This window comes from Berghia stephanieae, chromosome 6 (genome assembly GCF_034508935.2).
Source record: "Berghia stephanieae isolate SIO BIC M18660-M18661 chromosome 6, UCSD_Bste_1.3, whole genome shotgun sequence".
In the NCBI taxonomy this organism is placed as follows: Eukaryota; Metazoa; Mollusca; class Gastropoda; order Nudibranchia; family Aeolidiidae; genus Berghia; species Berghia stephanieae.
In genome coordinates this window covers 32,169,317-32,191,295 of record NC_088365.1, presented here as the reverse complement: position 1 = coordinate 32,191,295, position 21,979 = coordinate 32,169,317, and the positions used below count along the sequence as shown (strand labels likewise).

Genomic DNA, 21,979 nt, shown 5'->3' with positions numbered 1-21,979 from the left:
ATGATAATACTTCTACTAATAATAATGATTATAAAAAAACAACAAGATTCAACACGAATACCATCGTTACTATTATCATAGTCGTAGTCATCATCAATAATAATGTCATCAAATAACAATTTCAGTAACAACAATGATGATAGTACGATTTTTTTAGTCGATAAAGTAAAGTAGACCCTTAGTAAAGATGCATTAGATGGTGGTGTGATTGATATTCATATAATTATGTTATTGACATTGATATATTGTAATAATAATAAGGGAGGGAAGGAGTGCAAGGGTGTACGAGTTGTCTGCATGGTATAATGCCACAGTATTAAGTAGCTCTAATGACTGAACTTAAAACTCGTGCTCATTGACAAGTCGAAAACAAGTGCTCGAGAAAATAAAGGGGATTTATATCATGCAAACTATTGTGCTCTATGCGCTTCTCAGCTTTGTATTTACCCAACCTACCCCCTTCCTCTTTTCTTCAAATAAAATGAGTTTTCCACGACAAAGACAAAAGTCTATTAGCAATGGGGATAAGGTAGGATTAAAAGTAACGGCAGGACCCAACCAGCAAAACTCGCTGACTGCTTTAATACGGCTAGGTACGGATTTTATCTACATGATTGGCACGTCTGGGTAAGCCCTGTGTCGCTTCATTTGTGCTTTAATTTAAGATGAAGACACAGAATACATGATACATTCAACACGGTAATAAATACTATTAAATTACGTGGATCTACTTGACTAGAGTGTGTCATTATGAGAGGGGTACAATAGAAAGACAGTCAATAAATCAAGGGCATACTGGTGATATATATTATTTACATATAAAATGCTGAACATTCTCATGATACAGAATTGGACGATTTTAAGGACAAACGGGCTACCCAATAAATTTGTCAAAATTCATACTTTCTATCGCTTTTTCAAGTTTCGTTTAGCACCCATTGTCATTGTTTCATGCTTTCTTGTATTTTTCTTTCTTGATTTATCTTGCATTGTTTTATAAACACACTATTTCAGATCTTTATCTTTCATGTTAAACCTTATGACTTATTTTTAAATGAATGATCTTTAACAAAAGATGCAATGTAAGATTTATCAACAAACAGCGTCCAGACAACTTTGTAAAAGCCTCTTTATAATGCAGGAAAGCCCATAATAAGTCCTTAAAACCGACAAATTTCTCTATAACGAAGATCAGTGCCATACGACAACTATAACAAATAAATCAGATAAATGTGCATACATATATAGAGCAATTGACAGTTTCAACATGATCGAGGAGCTTCATAATGATTCATTTATTTACTCCAATTCAAATCGCCTGTAAGGCACCCCGTGTTTGAACAGGCACTCTTTCAATATAAAATGTCACTGCCTAAAGCCGGGTATACTCATTCACGTCTGCGCTGGGGTGATTTTTTTTTTTGTTGGTTTGTTCTTGGGAAGGGGGGGGGGGTCTTAAAAAATTAAAATAAAAACAACTTTTATATAAGGCAAGTTCCTGGAAGGCGCTAGAACTGTCTTTTATAGACAGAAACAACGCAGTTACTGGCCTGAGTGCGGAGAGAAGATGTGAGTAAAGAGCCTATTCCAAGAACTCAACTTTACAATTCAATTTTACCGGACTCGTACGAGTGACCAACAGGTCAGAGGGTAAGTGTCATACCATAAGATCAAAAGGCCTTTTACAACCCAATAACTCAATTCATCCTCTTGGATTGAAAGCATATTCAATTAACTTGATTTTCTTACTTAAAAGTTCAAATTTACTTTCCAGTGTCTAGTTTGTCCTACCATATTACCAGAATGAAGCAGAGGATCATCAATAATATGTGTGGCCTATTGCCTCTCAATCGTATTACCTCGGGCTGATACTGACCCAAACAAAAATCGAGTAGAAACTCAAAATTGACAAATTTGACTTCAATCAAATGCTTTCATGAGACCAGCGTCCTCTTTAGCGGATGGCAAGCAACCGTTACTGTCCATTTACCGCTTCAGGGACTGGGATAAATTTCGGCTCAAAAGGCTATGGGAACTACTACTACAACTAATAATAAATATATATATCATCATTATATATTCTGATCTGGGGTGAAAAAAAAAAAATTATAAGTTCATTCTTTCGCTTACCGAGGAGTGTATACTTCCATTCTATTGATGGTAGAGAAGAAAAATGGTGTTGTAGAGCATTGCTAGTATTGCATTAGAATAAAATAGACAGAGATTTCTGGGACACATTTATAACTAGAAAGAATTAAACAGAAAAAAAAATAAGAGCGCAATTCCTAGAGAGAAAATGGGAGAGGTCGAGGAAAGCAAAGAATGCCAATTTGTGGAGGCGGATGAGAGATTGATATTTGTTGAGTAGGGCTGATGACAGATGATGATGATGATGATGATGATGATGATGATGATGATGATGATGATGATGATGATGATGATGATGACCAATAATGGCCTATGCTAATGTAGTGATGTATGTCTATCAATCTGTTTGCATGTCTATCTGTCTGTCTGGATGGATGGATGGATGGATAGATGGATGACTGGATGACTGGATGACTGGACATCAAAGAATACCAAGTAAGACACCATTGCTCCACTCGTGCAATCCAGAAATTATTTTCAGATAAAAGGTCGCACAACAGGTTCCCGTCTGTAAGTTTGATTAACAGTAAACAGTCGAAAATCGATTTCACTTTAATCTCGCCGGTTTCTCCCATACAGCAGTAGTAACAGAGATTTGACTAAAGCTTCATTTTCATATAATCTCTTTGTGAAAATGGTTAGAGGTTGTTAGTCTCATTAAAGAGGCAATATTCACACAGAGAAAGAAGAAAGCAAAATTAAACTTGCATGAAAAAGAGGATTTTGACATTGATTAAGATTACATTTTTTTAAAACATTGAAGGATAAGCTGTGAAGTGTTACAGAAATGTTTTTCAGTCATATTGGGGGGAAAAAAAGAAAAAAAAGAAGGGGAGGGGGGCGGGGAGAGAGAAAAATGCACACAGAAGTCAGAACTCCGTTCGAAAGATACTTAAAGAAGAAAAAACGTTTTAAAATATTCAATGCAATAGTATTATCAAAAGCGTAACATAGAGAAGACTTGGTTATACAAATATGTGCTGTAAAGGAAAAGTTTTCTAATTAATAAATTTAAGTATGTGATTGAATTGTAATCTTTTGTGTTTATATGCGTAAGTGAGCACGCGCGCGCGTGTGTGTGTGTGTGTGTGTGTGTGTGTGTGTGTGTGTGGTGTGTGTATGTTTGTTTGTTAGTGGGGAAATGTGTAAATAAGGATAAAATATTTCTTGTTTTTGTTTTTGTTTATGTCTTCTTTTTTTTTTTGGTTGGGTATGGGGTTTTTTTGGGTTTTTTTTTTTTTTTTTTTTTTGTTTTTTTTTGGGGGGGGGGGGGGGGGCGAGGGGGGAGGGGGTTGGGTTTGTTTGGCATTTGTTTTTGTTGGGGATTTTTGTTGTTGTTGTTGTTGTTAATCTTTTTTTTTTCGGTTTTGTTGTTGCTGTTGTAGCCTTTTTTATTATTTTTTTTTTAAAAACGAAATAATACAGTGCACATTGTAAAATCTTGTGAAAATGTGAAGAATTGAATATTACATCTTCAAGTAGTGAAAAGTGCGTTAGCCATGTCGCTCAGTAATTAATTACTTACATTCGAGTAATGAGTAAACTTTTTTATATCTACGATTGAATATCTTTAAGAATAGTACAATACTATAATTTCTACCTACAAAAAACAAAATGTCAATCAACAATAAATAAATGAATAAATAAATAAATAGAAATTAAAATACAAGGAAAAAATATAACAACAAAAAGAAGCTGAAAAATTCAATCAAAGTTAACACTGACATGAAAGGAGCTTGACGCATTAAACTAATGAAACATAAACACGTTGTAAGTCTACATTAAAGTCCTTTGAACCTGAGAAAAACAGCTTGTTTTTTTGTGGGTTTTTTTTTTTTTGTTTGGGGGGGGGGGGGGGGGGGGGGGGGCTATTGATCAAAATCCATTATAGGGGCTTTTAAAAAGAACACGGTACATCCAAATGAATGTGTCATGATCATCCAATTCTCCAGTCTTATTAGTAAACGATAGTTAATTGGATAGATGATAGAAAAGCTATACAAAGTCAAATAAACCAGAAGTGTAGACAGCTGTCGTCTATGTGATTTCAAACATTTTATTACAGTTTGGGTATGTTTTTGTTGTTAGTTGAAGTTGGATTGACTCCTAAACTATGATGAGTATTCAGATTTTTGTACAAATTATGAAGTTCATTTTCAAAGACTTTGACACTTCATAGCTTTATGGAGCCTAGAAATGATCTTGATTTGATCATTTTTGTATTGGTTGACAAGAATAATAGTAGAAGAAAGCAACTGTGCTTAACATTTAAGAATAGCTCTTTAACGTCCTAGTAAGTTCTGATTGTACACGTATCGACTATATTAACTTTAATGAGATAACTTTTAAATTCGAATCATTACATACTAAATTACATGTTGTTGGTTCAGACATAATTTTATAAATCATTGTATTTATGTATAAAAATTAATATGTGAATAAACAAAAACAAAAGGAACAAAAGAACAAAATAAACAAACAAAAAAACGAAGATATAAATATTTTAAGGTGCAAACAATGAGAGGTTCAGATGATAAAAAAGCCGGTTCCAGCCAATCTCAAAAGGTTTGCATGGAGCAGTACCAGAGAATACCTCTTCAGATTTGTATCTTATAACTTAGAATCTCTTTTTTCTTCACTTTCATATTTCCAGCAAATAGTCCTTAGGAACTGATAGGCAGCATTTGAAGTTGGTATATTGTAGCAAAGATATTTTTTTTTCTATATTGATCTCATATGATTACATATGTAAGAGAGATAATTAAATCATCATTAGATTCAAATAAATCTTACCCTTTGCATTTGTTCTTCTTTCTCTCCCGACCGCCCTTGCCCCCTCCCCCCCCCCCCCTCTCTCTCTCTCTCTCTCTCTCTCTCTCTCTCTCTCTCTCTCTCTCTCTCTCTCTCTCTCTCTCTCTCTGTATGTGTATGTGTGTGAGTGTGTGTGTGTGTGTGTGTGTGTGCGCGCGTGTGTGTGTCTGTATATATATATATACCATATCTATTTATCTATCTATCTCTCCAGTTGTTATTACATTTTCATCCTTAAAGCAGGAAACGGCAATTTTAACTAATCTGAAACTTGAATATCATTAAATGAGTGAGAAAAAAAATGAGTGAAAAGTTCAAAATGACAAAAAGTAAAAAAATGAGGCTATTATACGTTGAAATTGAAATTGAAATAAAGAGGAAAATGTAAAATACATCAGAAAAGACCGAACCAACCTTCTCGTTAAATATATCATCATCCTCTACATCCGTCCCATCATCCTTTGATGGATTGGGAGGCATGGCATAGATAAAGGTTGAAATGTTTATGGTACGAATCAAGGGTGTAGAAGATTATTAGTATTAGAACCAGTTACAGTACTACACTACTTGTATATTTGTGACAAATATATTTCAGTAAAAATTCCTTATTTTAATTTGTTTGGATATTTTCGCGCTTCTCATATACATTTTACAGGCGACAGTGAAACAGACTAATAACAGAATTTCTCTTCATCCTTCATTCTTCAAAGACTGACAAAATGAAATAATCATGACCTGCAGTGATATTCTAAATTGTATATTATGTTTATCATATTTCCAAATTATAATTCCCTCAAACTTTGCTTACAATAAAAAAAATGTTAATTGTTAAAAAATATGAAAAACAATTTTTTATCATATTAAAAAATAGAAATAGAAAGTAAAGAAATATTTTTTTATAAAAGACAGTTATGATTTTCTGATAATCATTTTCACTTTTTTGAAAGTTTCTACTTAGGATGAATAAATACATTGAATAACTTGGAAAAAAATAAATAGCTGGTTGAAACTAAAAAAAAATTCTGTCTGTTGAATTTAAATATCATATCTGTTCTAAGAGTTACAAGAGCCCACATCATATCAGAGAATCCTTTGGATGTTTTTTATAGCAGCAAATGTTTAGTAAGGCAAGCAGTTGTCTACAAATATTTACATTTCATTGTATGAAAATTAGAAATAGTATTGATTCACAAACATTTTAATGTTTCGGTCCTCATAAAATTTGTCATCTATCAGCATTTTATTTTTTTAAAGCGCATAAAGACAAAACTATGCGGAAAGCTGGTTTTTATTAGATCCTCTAAGACATGAAAAAAAATTATTGTTTTCATATTTCAAGCTATACTTAATGAGTATGAAAGTGTCCAAAGCCCTTTCCAAAAGGATAAGTTATTATTATTATTATTATTATTATTATTATTATTATTATTATTATTATTATTTATTATTATTATTATTATTATTATTATATTATTATTATCATTATATTATTATTATTATTATTATTATTATTTTATTATTATTATTATTATTATTATTATTATTTATTATTATTATTATTATTATTATTATTATTATTTTATTATTATTTATTATTATTATTATTATTATTATTATTATTATTATTATTATTATTATTATTTATTATTATTATTATTATTATTATTATTATTATTATTATATTATTATTATTATTATTATTATTATTATTATTATTATTATTATTATTATTATTATTTCATTATTATTATTATTATTATTATTATTATTATATTATTATTATTATTATTATTATTATTATTATTATTATTATTATATATTATTATATTATATTATTTATTATTTATTACTTTATTCTTCTTCTTCTTCTTCTTCTTCTTCTTCTTCTTCTCTTCTTCTTCTTCTTCTTCTTCTTCTTTTCTTTATTTTTTATTTTTATTATTATTATTATTATTATTATTATTATTATTATTATTATTATCATTATTATTATTTTAATTATTATCAGCATCAGCATCATTTCTGTAACTACTACTACTATTTTTATTGGCATTATTATTATTACCATCTTGTAAAAGATCCAGTTAAATGAAAGTTAAAAATTTTTTTAAGTTAAGGCAGGACTAGTATGCAAAGGGAGCCAACCGTGGATAAAAGGTGACACAATATGGGAATGCATTTGATACTGTTTCAATCCCTTGATCTAAGACTAAATTTAAATCAACGACCCCCCCCCCCCCCCCCACCCAAAACACACAAACACACACACACACACACACACACACACACACACACACACAAAACCCAGATTGATATCTCCGCATATATAGCTAGCCCTCAAAAAGCTGAGGGTCTTGTCAGGGTTTGTTCAATACAAATCAATATAAAAATTTACGAAAAGGATGTCCTTACAGAGTGCTTTTTTGTTAGATGGAAATAAGGAGAGAATCAGTGACAATGCAATCCCCTCAAAATTAATAGCCTATTGAGTGAATATAACTTCCCAATGTACATATAAAATAAGTCTGCAAATTGTCACTTACTGTCTTCTATAATGCACGAGAGGAAAAATCAGAAAAACAAAATCATTAAAAAGTAAACATAATCTTAACCTTAATTTTACAAATTCTAGAATCTCGACTTTTATCATATCTTTCATCAGATCAAATTATTTTGTTATTTTCATATGCATTGTTCATCTTACTGACACAAATCTGACCAAAATGGGATACCATACATCATTTATATTTTTCTAAAAATCTTTTATGAATACTATATATAAAATTCTTTTATGGTGAGCCAAAAACGCAAATCATTAAGACCTAAAAACAAAAAAATAAACATGGAAAAGTTTTTAAATGTAAATATACAACAACAACAAAAAAATAAAAGAAAAAACATTTCGAGGACAAAGCACTCCCTTCGACGGCACAATAAATTGCTCCTGGTTGTTCTAATATGTCATGTTTCAAAAACTCTTTCCATTTCCATCCTTCTGCTATCATTTTTACAATCTAAGGCTTCCAGTAGCCTCTAACTGCTCTTAAAAATTAAAAACTGAACACAAACTGGGTAAATGAACGTGTCTGTACTCACCTTGTTTTTCCGAGGATCTGCCACAGACACATCAGGTGAGTCAGCCCATGAGTCAGATCCATGACCACCCGAAGCACGGCTGTTGAGCTCATTGTCAGAATCATCACCTGGGAAAGGATTCCTCTTTAATTAATTACTGACTTAAATAGAAAAGCTAAAGATTTCTTACATTCCTGCATTCAGAATTCCACCAAGTTTCAAAATTGTGGCACATCGTTGGAAGCCCTAAAATTGGGAATAGGTTTAGAATTTCAGATGTGACCCACAGCATCAATCTGGTAGTGTGCTTGAATGAACTATATGAAGAAAATTGAGTTTAAAGTAAAAATGATCAATCAAACTCAGGGACTTGACAAGTTTCTGAAGTTTGAGAAAAAAAAAATCACTCTCTTCATCAAAGGCATCTAATCTGAGTCAAATCTTATAAATTAAGCAAAATGCTCAATTCTAAGCATAAAGTTTCTCCTGACATAATACTGTTTTGACACGATGGATCACATATTCATGAGTGCAAGTATTACTTTATTACCCTGCCCCCAAAAGAATTTCAAATTGTATTATTTCGTTATTTAAAAGTTATTTAAAAGAAATTCTATCTGTAAACTTTGCTCATCTCTCTTTTTATCTGCCTTGTTCTGAATATCACAATTCCAGTCCTGTCAGGTGTACCTCAAGGAACAGTTTTAGGCCCACTTCTTTTTTTTTGATTTACATCAATGATATATGCCGAGTAAAATATCAAAAGGATAAAAAATTCGACTTCTTGCGGATGATAGCCTATTTATAGGGAAATTCAAACATCAAAAGATTGCACAGAAGATCTTCACAGGCAACAGTCATGGGAAAAAGAAAGGAAAATGGAATTCCACCCAAAGAAATGCCAGCTAATTCATATCACGAACAAAAGAAAATAATAAGTTCAGATTATTATATACAGAGAAAAATTGGAGACAACGTAAATAGCTGAATATCTTGAATTAACTCTTGACAGCAAAATGTCTTGGCAGCACCACATCAATAAAGTTTGTAAAAAGGCCAATACAAAACTTGGATTCTTAAGAAGAAGTACAAAGTTGTCCAAGGAACATCAGAGAAACCTGCTATAAAGTCTTTGTACGGCCAATTTTAGATCATAGTGCATGTGTTTGGGACCCCGGGAGTAAAAAGCAGATGGAACAGCTCGAGAAAATTCAAAACATGTAGGTTTGTTTGTAACAACTACAGGATGACAGAAAGCATCAGTGAGATGCGCATGAGCCTAAACAGGTCACCATTACATGAAAGACGCACTATACAAAAAGCCAAAGTCCTCTTTAAGGCCCATCATGGACTGACAACGATCCCAATTGATCGTCTTATCCCAAACAAAAGAAAACAGCACTCATACCAGGTACCGCAGTCACGAGTTAATGCTCATCTCAACTCGTTTTTTCCTAGCACCATCCGAATATGGAATTCTCGGTCCGAAAATATTTTAAAAATTAATGACCAAATTGAATTTGACAGAGAAATCGATAAAATCAAAATAAAAACCTAGGCATGTCCATTTGTTCTCATTGATTCTCATGAAAAAAAAAAGTAAAATCTGAGAGGATACGCAAGTAATCTTACAAAGGAAAAAACAGCATATATATATGATTTTTTGGTGCAAAGTTGGCAGCCCTGAGCTCATTCACACCTAAGGCAAGTGATGTCACGTATTTACAGTAAATCACCAAAGAATACAATGCTGGAGCCTGAGTTATCATAATCACACTTACAGTCACTGATTTTGCCCAATGTTGTTTGACAATGCCATAAGATGAGGCAATGAACCATTTGGCCATAGGCAACATACAATTACGACAGAGAGTAATACTCACCTCCTCCATCTTGCATAGGGAGACCAATCGAGTCCTTATCTCTTGGCGTGTTGACAACACTTGGAGGTAGAGAGGAACGAGGAGTGGATGCAGGAGTGCCTCTATTCATTTTGGTCAGATGGTCTGATATCAACTGACTACAAGCATGATGACCTTGGATTACTGCGCAGTCATCTGCTGACCAACCTTATGTTTGTGTGGAAAAAAATAAAGTATCATATTTTCAACCCTATTTTGGAATTTAAAGAGACAAAAAAAAAAATAAAGGATCGTTTGGACACAGTTGAATCCCACGTCAAGATGGATAATTATAAATGAACTTTTGCTAAGAGTTGAAAAATCATTTTGATAAAAATGGTTACCAATCTAATTATAATTTTCTATCATTTTCCTTAATTTAAAACTGCATAAGTTGTTCTTTATCACGAGGATGGTCTGTCAATCCTGATTGCAGCATATGTATTTTATCAAAATATGAATTTTGAGAATTGAGGAGTTCGTACAGATGTAAAATATATATATGTGACTCATCATAGGTGGTCCATAGAGGACGTGGTTGTGGATATGCATACACAGCAATCTGGGGGTCTAAGAAGGGAACCCCAATCAAGGTTGGCAATTCTATTTTTTTTAATATTTTGTAATCAAAATTTATTTGCATTTATATATCTGTTTATTTGAGACTGTAAACAAAACAATTCAGATTTTTATAGATTTTGTCATACCTTTGGAGTCCTTGTGTACAGTGTCCGCATGATACTCCAGTAACAATTTAACCAAGGCAATGGCTCCATCCTGACAAGCATACATCAGAGGAGTTCTGGAATGGAAATCAAAAGCTTTCAGATCTCCGGCACATGTTTTTCATTCACTGTCAACAGTTATCCCTTCATAGGCGACGTTTTATTTTTCACTTATATTTTTTACCATTCTAACGCTTATAGATTTTTTTTTATTATAAAAGTTATGCACAAAATGAATATTAATTACAAATCATTAACATTATTATTATCATCTTCATCATCATCATAATTATTATTATTATTATTTATTATTATTATTTATTATTATTATTATTATTATTATTATTATTATTATTATTTATTATTATTATTATTATTATTATTATTATTATTATTATTATTATTATATTATTATTATTATTATTATCATTTATTATATATATATTATTATATTATTAGTTATTATCATTATATATTATTATATATTAATTATATTAGTAGTTAGTAGTAGATAGAGTAGTAGTAGTAGTAGTAGTAAGTAGTAGTAGTAGTAGTAGTAGTAGGTAGTAGTAGTAGTAGTAGTAGTAGTAGTAGTAGTAGTAGTAGTAGTAGTAGTAGTAGTAGTAGTAGTAGTAGTAGTATGTAGTAGTAGTAGTAGTAGTAGTAGTAGTAGTAGTAGTAGTAGTATAGTAGTAGTAGTAGTTATATATATGTTATTATATATTATTTATTATTATTATTATTATTATATATTATTATATTATTATTATTATTATTATTATTATTATTATTATTATTATATTATTATTATATCATTATTAATCATTGTATTTTTTTTCAATTTGATTACCTCAAATTAGATCATCATTACATTGGTTCTTTTCAAAATCTGAATCCTTTCACACCAAATCGAGGAACCATCACTACATACCCCAAATTTTTAACGAAAGTCTAGTCGAACATTTCGTATTGTGGCCTTAAGCTCAAAGTAAATGAAAAGCCTCCTAAAAATACACAAATTTACCGACTCTAGGACTTTATTGACCAATAAGTCATTAAACTCTCTCCTCTTCTCTCTCTCTCTCTCTCTCTCTCTCTCTCTCTCTCTCTCTCTCTCTCTCTCTCTCTCTCTCTCTCTCTCCCTCTCTCTCTCTCTCTCTCTCTCACACACACACACAAAAACACAGACACACTCTCTCTTTTTTTTTTTCTTTCTTTCTTTCTCTCGTATTTTTCATTAACATTCCAATTTAGAAAGTAGAGACAATCAAATAATAAACATAAGTATGTAAATATGTAAACAAATAAATACGGGTATTAATTAATAAATGAATTGATTAATTAATTAGTTAATTAAGATATCATCGTTGAATATACCGCACCTTGTTTTTCCTGTCCAACGATGCTCCGGACTTAATGAGCATGTTGATAATGTTGAGGCTATCTCCTTGCACTGCAATGTGTAGCGATGTGTTCCCTTGAGTGTCCACGGTCTCAATGTCCACTCTGTATGACAGAAGTAGATGGACACAACCTTCCTGTTGGAACTCCACAGCCTGTTGGTTGATTGGTGGAAAAAAAAAAAGAAAGAGAAAGAAATAGAGACAAAAATGAAGGTCATTTATCATTCAGATGGTATTAGATTTAATTTCTTTCCTTTTATGCTTAAGCTATAAAGTACAGTTAACGGGTCTGGAGTAAAGTTCAGTTTCTATGGCGTTAGTCAGTTATAATAGTGCGGCTATGTGGTCTAGTGGTACGACACTCGCTTTTGGATCAGAAGGTCATGGGTTCGAGCCTCGATCAGCGCATAGGTGAGTCCTTGGAAAAGACTCTTTACTCACATTCTCTTACCGTAGTCAGGTGTAAAACGAGTACCTGGCCACCAGCGTTGTCTCTGTCTAAAAAATGTTCATATCGCCTAACAGGCGTCATGTCACGTTCTAAATGTTACATGTTGCTGTTGGTCAGGGACCCTTTGTAAAGCGCTTTGAGCACATTTAGTGGATATTGCTCTATATAAAAGCTCTGTTTTATTTTTCATTTGCTTGCTATCCTTTTTCTGTCAGATCTTACAGTCCCAGCCACTGTTGGATTAAGAGGTCAGAAAACAACTGCCCCCCCCCCCCAAAAAAGATTTGTTAAAATCTCTTAATTTTCGACACCCATTTCCATCACCCAATAGTTAACCACTTTTGCCATAAACCTTTTGCTCTTCATTATTGCTGTGAAACGTCATCCCAATTCAATAACGTGAAATATAGATAAATTAATGAATTAATTAAAATAATAATACTAATAATGATAAAGTAAAATAATAATATAATAATAAATATAATAAATAATAATAATTTAATAATAATAATACTAATAATGATAATAGTAATAATAATAATATATAATAATATAATAATAATATATAATATAATAATAATAATAATAATAATAATATAATAATAATAATAATAATATAAAATAATAATAATAATAATAATAATAATAATAATAATAATAATAATAATAATAATAATAATAATAATAATAATAATAATATAGTAGTACAGTAGTAGTAGTAGTAGCAGTAGCTGTAGTAGTAGTAGTAGTAGTAGTAGTAGTAGTAGTAGTAGTTAGTAGTAGTAGTAGTAGTAGTAGTAGAGTAGTGTAGTAGTAGTAGTAGTAGTAGTCTAGTAGTAGTAGTTAGTAGTAGTAGTAGTAGTAGTAGTAGTAGTAGTAGTAGTAGTAGTAGTAGTAGTAAGTAAGTAATATATAATAATAATAATAATATAATAATAATAATAATAATAATAATAATAATAATAATAATAATATAATAATAATAATAATAATAATAATAATAATAATAATAATAATAGTAACACCAAAGACAAGACATAATAAATAAAAAAATTAAATGAAAATAAATAATAACATTTTTTTTTTAAATAAATAAAAATAAATACATAAAAATTAAATTAAATAAAATTAAATTCCCTTTATTTATCTCCAAGGGTAAATTTGTCTTTAGGGTCTATTCCAAGTGGAGACTGGAATAACCCAGGCATCAGCCGCAAAGTGAGCTTTTTGTGGCGTTTAAACGGACAGTAATCGTTTGGGGGTTTTTATTGGGTTTTTTGTTTGTTTGTTTTTTTGCTAACATTTTAAAGGGACTGTGATCTGTCGCAAAGTGAAAAAAGAGCTTTTATATCCCGCAGTATCCAATAAATGTGCTCAAAACGCTTCAAAAGGGGTCCTAAGCCAACAGCAACACTCAATATGTATAACGAGACATGACGCCTGTTTGACGATATCACATTTTTTGTTCGGACAGAGACAACGCTGTCAACGGTCAGGTACTCATTTTACACCTGAGTACGGTGAGAGAATGTGAATAAAGAGCATTTTCCAAGGAATCACTAAGCATCGTTCAGAGCGGGAATCGAACCTTGGACCTTCCAATCCCGAGGCAAGTGTCATACCACTAAACCACATAGTTGATGTTAAAGCGTTAAGCGGAGTCATCATAGTACGAGGCAGACAACCAGGGTCGTCGCATGGAATGTCAGAAATGTGATTATGTGTACCCACGTTCATTGAATTGTGTGTTGTGGTATTCTTGGACTGACTGACAGATCAAACGCCAAACTTCGATCTCTTTGCCAAGTTGAACGAGTTCCTATCACATAAACACACACACACACATACATACACATACACACACTCTTTAAAACAGTCATAAGACTGCCAATATTTATTTACGCAAGGCAAGAGCGACCTTATGGCACGTATGGACCACACCAAAATAGTTATTAAAATGAATATTAAGCAGTACCAAGAAAGAAAAGATTGAAAGAAAAACAAGGGATTGGGGGGGGGGGGGGGAGCAAAACAGTTGTTTCGGGCCAGAAGCTCATCAATTTGTTCTCTAACGCACCTTTTCGTGCACGAGTGCGCATGTGTGTTGTGTGTGTGTGCGTGCGCGCGAGCACGCCTAGGTATAGCTTGGAGGGGTGGGGCGGTTGACTCAATTTAACCCTCTGCTTAATATAGGAAAACTGTCATATTCGTTACGATGCAACCAACGTTTTTGTTTGTGTGTTGTATCATTTTTTCTTTTCTTTTTCTTTTGTACATCACACAATTTGAAGATTTTGTTTGTTTCAGTTATGAGAACTATATGATGTGTTTTGCTAAACAAAATTATGCATCACACGTACTTATATATTTTGAGTTAGAGTTTTTAAATCTATTTTTTCAGTGGATCGGAATGATGTTTCGAAGAAAATCTGGAAAATGGGCTTTTGTGGGCTTTTTGGGTTCTGGTTTTGTATTGTTGAATACTTCGAGTTGTGATCATTATCTTATTTATTTTTTGCAGGTAATATGAAGCGCACTGAACACTGTGAGATCTATTAAATAATCTAGCTATGTAAATGATTGATATGTTTTGTTTATTGTCTTGATAAACATCGATGTCGAATACTTATTTACCATCATTATCTTACCTATTTACCTTCCCACTTATTTCTTTTACAGTGCTCTTATACAGTAGAAGTATAATTATTATTTGAAAATTAATAACGCACTGAAAGTCTCGTTGGTGGACACACAGCCTAAACATAGCGGAATTCTAAGTAATAGTTGAGTCAGCGTGTATGTCATTACTATTAGTTAGTCCACCCGTAGACGAACGAAATAGTTTTCAACCATTTAACGGCAAGACTGAACTTATTTCAAATGATAATACAATCTCCCCTATCTGTTTTAACTACAGGCAGCTGTTTTTACCAAGAGAGCAGTACCAGCAATAGGACTCGGGCTTCAATGAAGACTTGAGTTCATGTCGTCGTAACTGCTCTCTTGATTTGAAAAGGTAAGGTTATGACGGAAGTTTAGAGTAAAATCGAACTCCGCATGAAAAGAATCGGTCATAATTAGTGGAAATCAGGCACTGACATGCAGTCATGCATGACGATACGATTCGCGCCTTCACTTCTCACTCAATGACTTGGATTGGCATAAAACAAGCCCACCTAAATTGGTATGAGAAGACTTATTATTAGTTTAGAGGGAATGCGTTTGTTTTTTTCGTTCCAGTCACCTGGTTTTAGACTTAAACTGAAAAAGGATAATCTAAGGTAAAAAGATCGTCTGTCAGGAGTCTTTTTGGTGCAAAGCACTCTTACAATACCCGACACAGCGGGAGCCGAATGGAAATGCGACGAAATTTCTGTTCCGTTTTCCAAGGTTGTTTCACTGTCAAATACAACTCCGCCGAGTAACATTTATTTACCCAATGAAAATAATGAGGCAATGCATATTTTATTCCCCCCCCCCTCTCTCTCTCTCTCTCTCTCTCTCTCTCTCTCTCTCTCTCTCTCTCTCTCTCTCTCTCTCTCTCTCTCTCTCTCTCTCTCTCTCTCTCTCTCTCTCTCTTTATATACATACATAAAACTCTATCTCTCCGTCCCTAATACACACACACACACACACACACACACACACACCTGATCTGTCTCTACTCTAATACAAACACATTCCATCTCTATCTCTCTCGCCCCCGCCTCCACCCCCCCCCCCCCCCCCTTCTCTCTTTCTCTCTCACACACACAAACACACACACACACAGAGGGAGAGAGCCTGGAATAAAGAACGACGCAATGGGCAAGAATCAACTAAAACATTGATTGATGCGGTGAGTAAATTGCACGCCATCACTCCACCTACTTCCATGGCAGTGAGATTGTTTACATGCATAATTCATGGTTACGACATCTGTCTAGGAAAACATCATTGCTCCAAAAAGTGACCCATCGTCTCCAATCGGTACAATGTTAGACTGAACAAGATGTCACATAGAGAGGTTTTTAAGTAGTGTGACAAGAAATTTGAGATTTTAGTTTTTGTCATTTAAAGAAAATACACCAATTGATGCTATGCATTTAAGTAAAATACTAACAACATCCACCAACCGGATACAAGTCCCAACACAGAAAACTGAGTCGTGTATCCTTGAACGTTTATTGATAGTTCGAAGATGACGTCACTCAGGTCTTTATTATTGTTTTTTGCCATCCGCGTTTCTGAGTAATGCTCACTGAACTGTATTAACCCGACTATAAACGTTCATGGATACACACAGTTGTGTGTCTTGGTCCGTGAGACTTCCGGATGGCAATGTTATGAGCTTCTTAGCCAAGCGCATACTATCTATAGTCTGATTGATATAATTTAGTGAGAGGTAATCACCAAAATGGTCGTCTAAAAACAATAACAAAGCTGAGTGACGTCAATTTTGTACTTATTGATGCTAAGCGCTTAGTTAAAATGCTCACAGCATCCGTCAGTTGGATATAACGTACCAACACAAAAAATTATGTGTAACCTTAAACGTTTATAGTCTGATTGATCCAATTTAGTGAGAACTACTTTAAAATGGCTGGCTAAAAACAATTACAAAGAGCTGAGTAACGCTAATTTCGTTCCTTCTTTAGCCCTCAATAAAAAAAAAAAAAAAAAAAAAAAAAAAAAAAATATATATATATATATATATATATATATATATATATATATATATATATATATATATATATATTATATATATATATATATTTTATATATATATATATATATATATATATAATTATATATATATATATATATATATATATATATATATATATATATATATATATATTATATATATATATATATATATATATATATATATATATATATATATATATATATATATATATATATATATATATATTATATATTTATATATAAATTTAACCAAGTCTCATATTATTTTTGTATATAAATTCAATTATAATATTGTTTAGAAATTATGGGTCACTATGAAAGTAATCACCCGTCATTTTTCCTCTTTTTTTTATTACCAAACCCACCTTATCTTCGACTCAATTCATTTCAGCAGCTAATCATGTTTGAATAGCGAAAAAGGTGTCATTGACAGTCTAACGTGAGGGTATTGCTTAGAGCTGTCAATAAATTCTTTGGATTTGATTTGATTTGATTTTGTTTGTTTGTTTGTGTGTGTGTGTGTGTGTGTGTGTGTGTGTGTGTGTGTGTGTTTGTTTTGTTTTCATTCATTTGTTGTTGTTTTTTAATAGTTTTTTTAGTTTCCTGTCTTCTAAACCTTTGTTTTTTTTCCGTTTGCATTATCTTGATGTTTTGTAATTGTTTTTTTTTTCTTTGTTGGTTCTGTTTGTTGTTGTTTTATTTTTTTAGATTTAAATAATGTTCTATTAATTAATGAAACAAATTTTATAAATACTCTATTGAAATAAAAAAGAGGCTCTTATTGACTCCCTCATAAAAAAAAAACAAGAGGAGGCGGGACATGCAAGACTGTTGACAGTGCATTTCACACACATTGTAAAACAGGGTTATTCCAAAGTTTTAATAATGGTAAGTTAATGCCTTTTACACAGATTCCAATGCCAAGTCGACAGTCTGTGTAAATCAAAACTAATTCCACGAAATGTAAACAGAAATAAATCAATAAATCTGCGAGCATGTCAGACTGGTGCTCTACCAATTAAGCTGCCTCCCACCAAACCCCTTTCCAGATTTTGTTTTTAACTGGTGTGGGGGAAAAAAATAAAGAGAGACGAGAGAGATAGATGAACGGTGGCCTTCCAATGAATGTGATGATAAGTCGATCAGCTCAAAGTTTATGATTCAAGTGTTGAATAAAATTTGGACTAAATATCTATTGTCTTAATCAACAATACATTTTTTGACTTCCTAAGAGAACTCCACAGAGCTTTTTATTTGGGCATGGAGAGATATTTTCTGCATTTAATATCTCTTAATATATATTAATATTTAATATCTTAATATTTATTTATCGTAAAATGTTTTCCCAATGTTAAGAGTGGAAAATGGTTTATATAAATTTTAAGAAATTGATTTTATTCAACATAATGAAAGGAACCACTAACTGGTATCGATTCAATGAAAGTAACCCTACATCATTGTCATACTCGTAAATCGGAAGGTTGACACACAACCCACGTACTACAAAGGATGGCGCCTGTTTTCGTTGGGATTTAGCAAAACAAATATGATTTTTGGATAAAACCACCATGATGTCTAATCAATCAAATAATACACTCAAACCATGTTAATTGTAAACACCAAGCAAGAGAGAGAGAGAGAGAGAGAGAGAGAGAGAGAGAGAGAGAGAGAGAGAGAGAGAGAGACAAAGAGAAAGGGAGTATTGGTACCAATTGCAAATCATTGTTTTGTTCATTATTTTGTCTGATAAGGGGCCAGAATTTACCTGATAAATTCCTAAATCTCCTTTTCTACTCAATGGAGAAATATTATAAGAGGGCAATATTAATGCTGCAGACTTATATAACTGTATTCACTATTGTATTTTAAATAGAAAAAGAGGTATGGTAAAAAAAAAACCATGATGACTGAAATAAAAATGAAATCTATAACCAAAAAGTGTAGGTAATTGCATGCACGTATTTAATTTAAGATTGTGAGATACTGGCTCCACTTGTCGATCATTAAAAGTCATAGAAGTTGTACAACAAAAATCTGGACTATACAAATGAAACATAAGAGGCTCATCTTGCAATTGTAATGCTCTTCAACTATCAACTCATGGTGATTTTCTTTTCAATTATTTAAAACAGATTACAGAACAGATGTAATAAAAACAAACGATTGAAAAGAAATGAAAGACCAGGGTTGGACATACTCATATGAACTGACAATAAAGATATTATCTAATTGTGGTTGATCAATCACCGTGAGAAAAAGGAAAAGTAATAAGTGAATGATTGAAAACCACATCCTAAAGATTATTGTTCAGACGGAATATTAAGAATTTATCATAAAGTACAAGTTAATGAAAAAAAGTTAATTAAAAAAATATATTATTAATTATCACATCATATATTATATATCTATTGTTGTCAGATCAGTCCCTGCCAGAGTTATACACCATTTAACACTTCACAGATGCTATTGTGACAAAAAAATATAAAAAGCAGACACTAACATTGTCTTTAACAGAAAATGATTTCGTCACCTTCATTGATTTTTTTTTCTCTGAAAAATCATAGCTGCAATCAAACTCTATTAGAAAGTTTAAGGATTATTTGCTAAATAGTTCATTTAATCAAAAACAGTAAATAATCATTAACTCGAGCACATTCAATATGAATGAAAACCAATCAAATTTATTTTATCAATTGCCCATTCGTCAAATGAACATGAGCGAGTTCATATCCTGGGATTAAATGAAGGGGTCTGAAACCTGATCAAATTTGTTGTGGCATATATTCAAAACAAATGAGTTCACGTCTAAATGAGAACAATACAAAGAACACTCCAACTATAATTTAAAGAATCAATGAAATTGTGGCACTAAACAAACTTATTGATGAGAAATAAAGGCTATGGAGAAGTGCTACGTAAAAACTAAAACAGAGAATAAAAATATCACGGTGTTAAAGAGCCAAATCCAATATCCAATTGATGAAACACCCACCAACTGGCTAAGAGAATCAAACTTACCCGCATTAGGGGAGTCCTGCACTGGTTGTCTCCAATATTGGCTTTTGCCTTCCATTCCAACAGCTCTTGTACGACATGTTCATTACCTTGAACACATGCAAGATGTAATGGTGTTCTGAAATTAGAATTCAACAAACATTTTACATGCAGGATTTTTTTAATTTTTTTATTCCGTCTTCTTTTTACAGAGCATTGCAAGGAATAAATGTCCCATCCATCTTGTGTTAAATATCACTTGATATTGACTGTTTTGGGACACAAGTAACCACTGGCATTTTTTCAGAATATTTGGTATTTTTCACACCTAGTTTGGCATTTTGCATAAAATCTTTCTGCCAACTTGTTACATGTGTCTGGGAATAACGAAAATTGGTTATTCCCAGACAGGTGTCTGGGAATAATGACAGCCAAAAGTGATATACAAATCAGAGATATATCTGATCCACTGTCCCAGAAATGGATTAATTCTTCCATTCCTTTCCATAAAGAAGTCATTTATAGCCATGAGGCCATTGAGACAGTATCTGTAGTACTAAACTGACAGTAAAATTAAAAATTGCATGATACCTTCGGATAAAACACTTAGAAGAAGATACTTATATCTTTCCGTTCAGTCATCCAAAAATGATTGATCTCGATATATCCACGATTCATTTAAATCATGGAAATGTTTCGAAATCTTTGACAAACCTTGCATAAACGAATAACAAAATAAGCCATCGATTGCTGAAAAAAAAAAACATGACATTTATTCAAGGCTTCTTAAGTCTCACCTGTTTTCCTTATCAAGAGGACTCGGATCTTTCTTAGCCAACTGTTTCACCTTGTTCAAATCTCCAGTCCAGGCCGCCTTGTGAAGTTTTCCTAAATCTTTTTCTTTCACTTCATAACCGATATTTAATGATGCAACAGATCCTCTTAGAGAACCTGATTTTGGTGAAGCATCCCCAGATCGAGCCGGCGATCCTTTTCGTACTTTTTTCCACAACTTTTTCATCTCGTAACTAAGAACGCTTTCGTCCACTACAAGAATGTTATCAATCGACAGTCGCCATTTTCTTGTATTTCGATTGAAATCAAAGGGAGAGAATCCAAACACATTCAAATCGTTCACGCACTGACATGCCAACGCGTGTGGTCTGCTACTGGAATAACATCTTCGAGGTGAGCGGTGGGAGCGGATCACTCGCTCGTGGTTTGTCTGTCTTGTTGCTTAGTCTTGTTGAGCGATCAAATGTTTGAGTGGCATATTATTATTATTATTATTATTATTATTATTATTATTATTATTATTATTATTATTATTATTATTATTATTATTATTATTATTATTATTATTATTATTTTTATTATTATTTTTATTGTTATTATTATTATTATTATTATTATTATTATTATTATTATTATTATTATTATTATTATTATTATTATTATTTATTATTATTATTATTATTATTTTTATTATTTTTTTATTGTTGTTGTTATTGTTATTATTATTATTATTATTATTATTATTATTATTATTATTATTATTATTATTATTATTATTATTATTATTATTATTATTATTATTATTATTATTATTTTTATTATTATGTTTATTGTTGTTGTTGTTGTTATTATTATTATTTTTTTTTTTATTTTTTTTTTATTGTTGTTGTTATTGTTATTATTATTATTATTATTATTATTATTATTATTATTATTATTATTATTATTATTATTATTATTATTATTATTATTATTATCATTATTATT

General features: G+C 31.7%; 2 protein-coding genes across 11 annotated transcripts in view; both read right to left on the bottom strand.

Annotated features, from left to right (window-relative positions):
• LOC144974877 (ankyrin repeat domain-containing protein 26-like) overlaps window positions 1-10,738 on the bottom strand; it is a 92,258-nt gene extending 81,520 nt beyond the window's left edge. For 3 of the 10 annotated variants that reach the window (XM_078918321.1, XM_078918330.1, XM_078918328.1), the window contains exons 1-5: window positions 10,643-10,738; window positions 9,918-10,103; window positions 8,056-8,162; window positions 5,374-5,418; window positions 2,131-2,151 (exon numbers count right to left, since the gene is read on the bottom strand). In XM_078918321.1, coding sequence (XP_078774447.1) covers window positions 2,131-2,151; window positions 5,374-5,418; window positions 8,056-8,162; window positions 9,918-10,103; window positions 10,643-10,727 — 444 coding nt within the window. In that variant the 5' untranslated portion in view covers window positions 10,728-10,738. The remainder of the gene's footprint in view (window positions 1-2,130; window positions 2,152-5,373; window positions 5,419-8,055; window positions 8,163-9,917; window positions 10,104-10,642) is intronic. The other 7 variants (XM_078918322.1, XM_078918324.1, XM_078918329.1 and 4 more) reach the window with 3 other exon arrangements.
• A 1,283-nt stretch (window positions 10,739-12,021) lies between these two features.
• LOC144975825 (ankyrin repeat domain-containing protein 26-like) lies at window positions 12,022-21,296 on the bottom strand. The gene is made up of 3 exons (XM_078920015.1): window positions 20,995-21,296; window positions 20,222-20,336; window positions 12,022-12,216 (listed from the first exon to the last, which is right to left on the bottom strand). Exons 1-3 carry the CDS (start codon window positions 21,216-21,218, stop codon window positions 12,022-12,024), a joined length of 534 nt encoding a protein of 177 aa, XP_078776141.1. The 5' UTR covers window positions 21,219-21,296.
• Window positions 21,297-21,979: the final 683 nt, after the last annotated feature.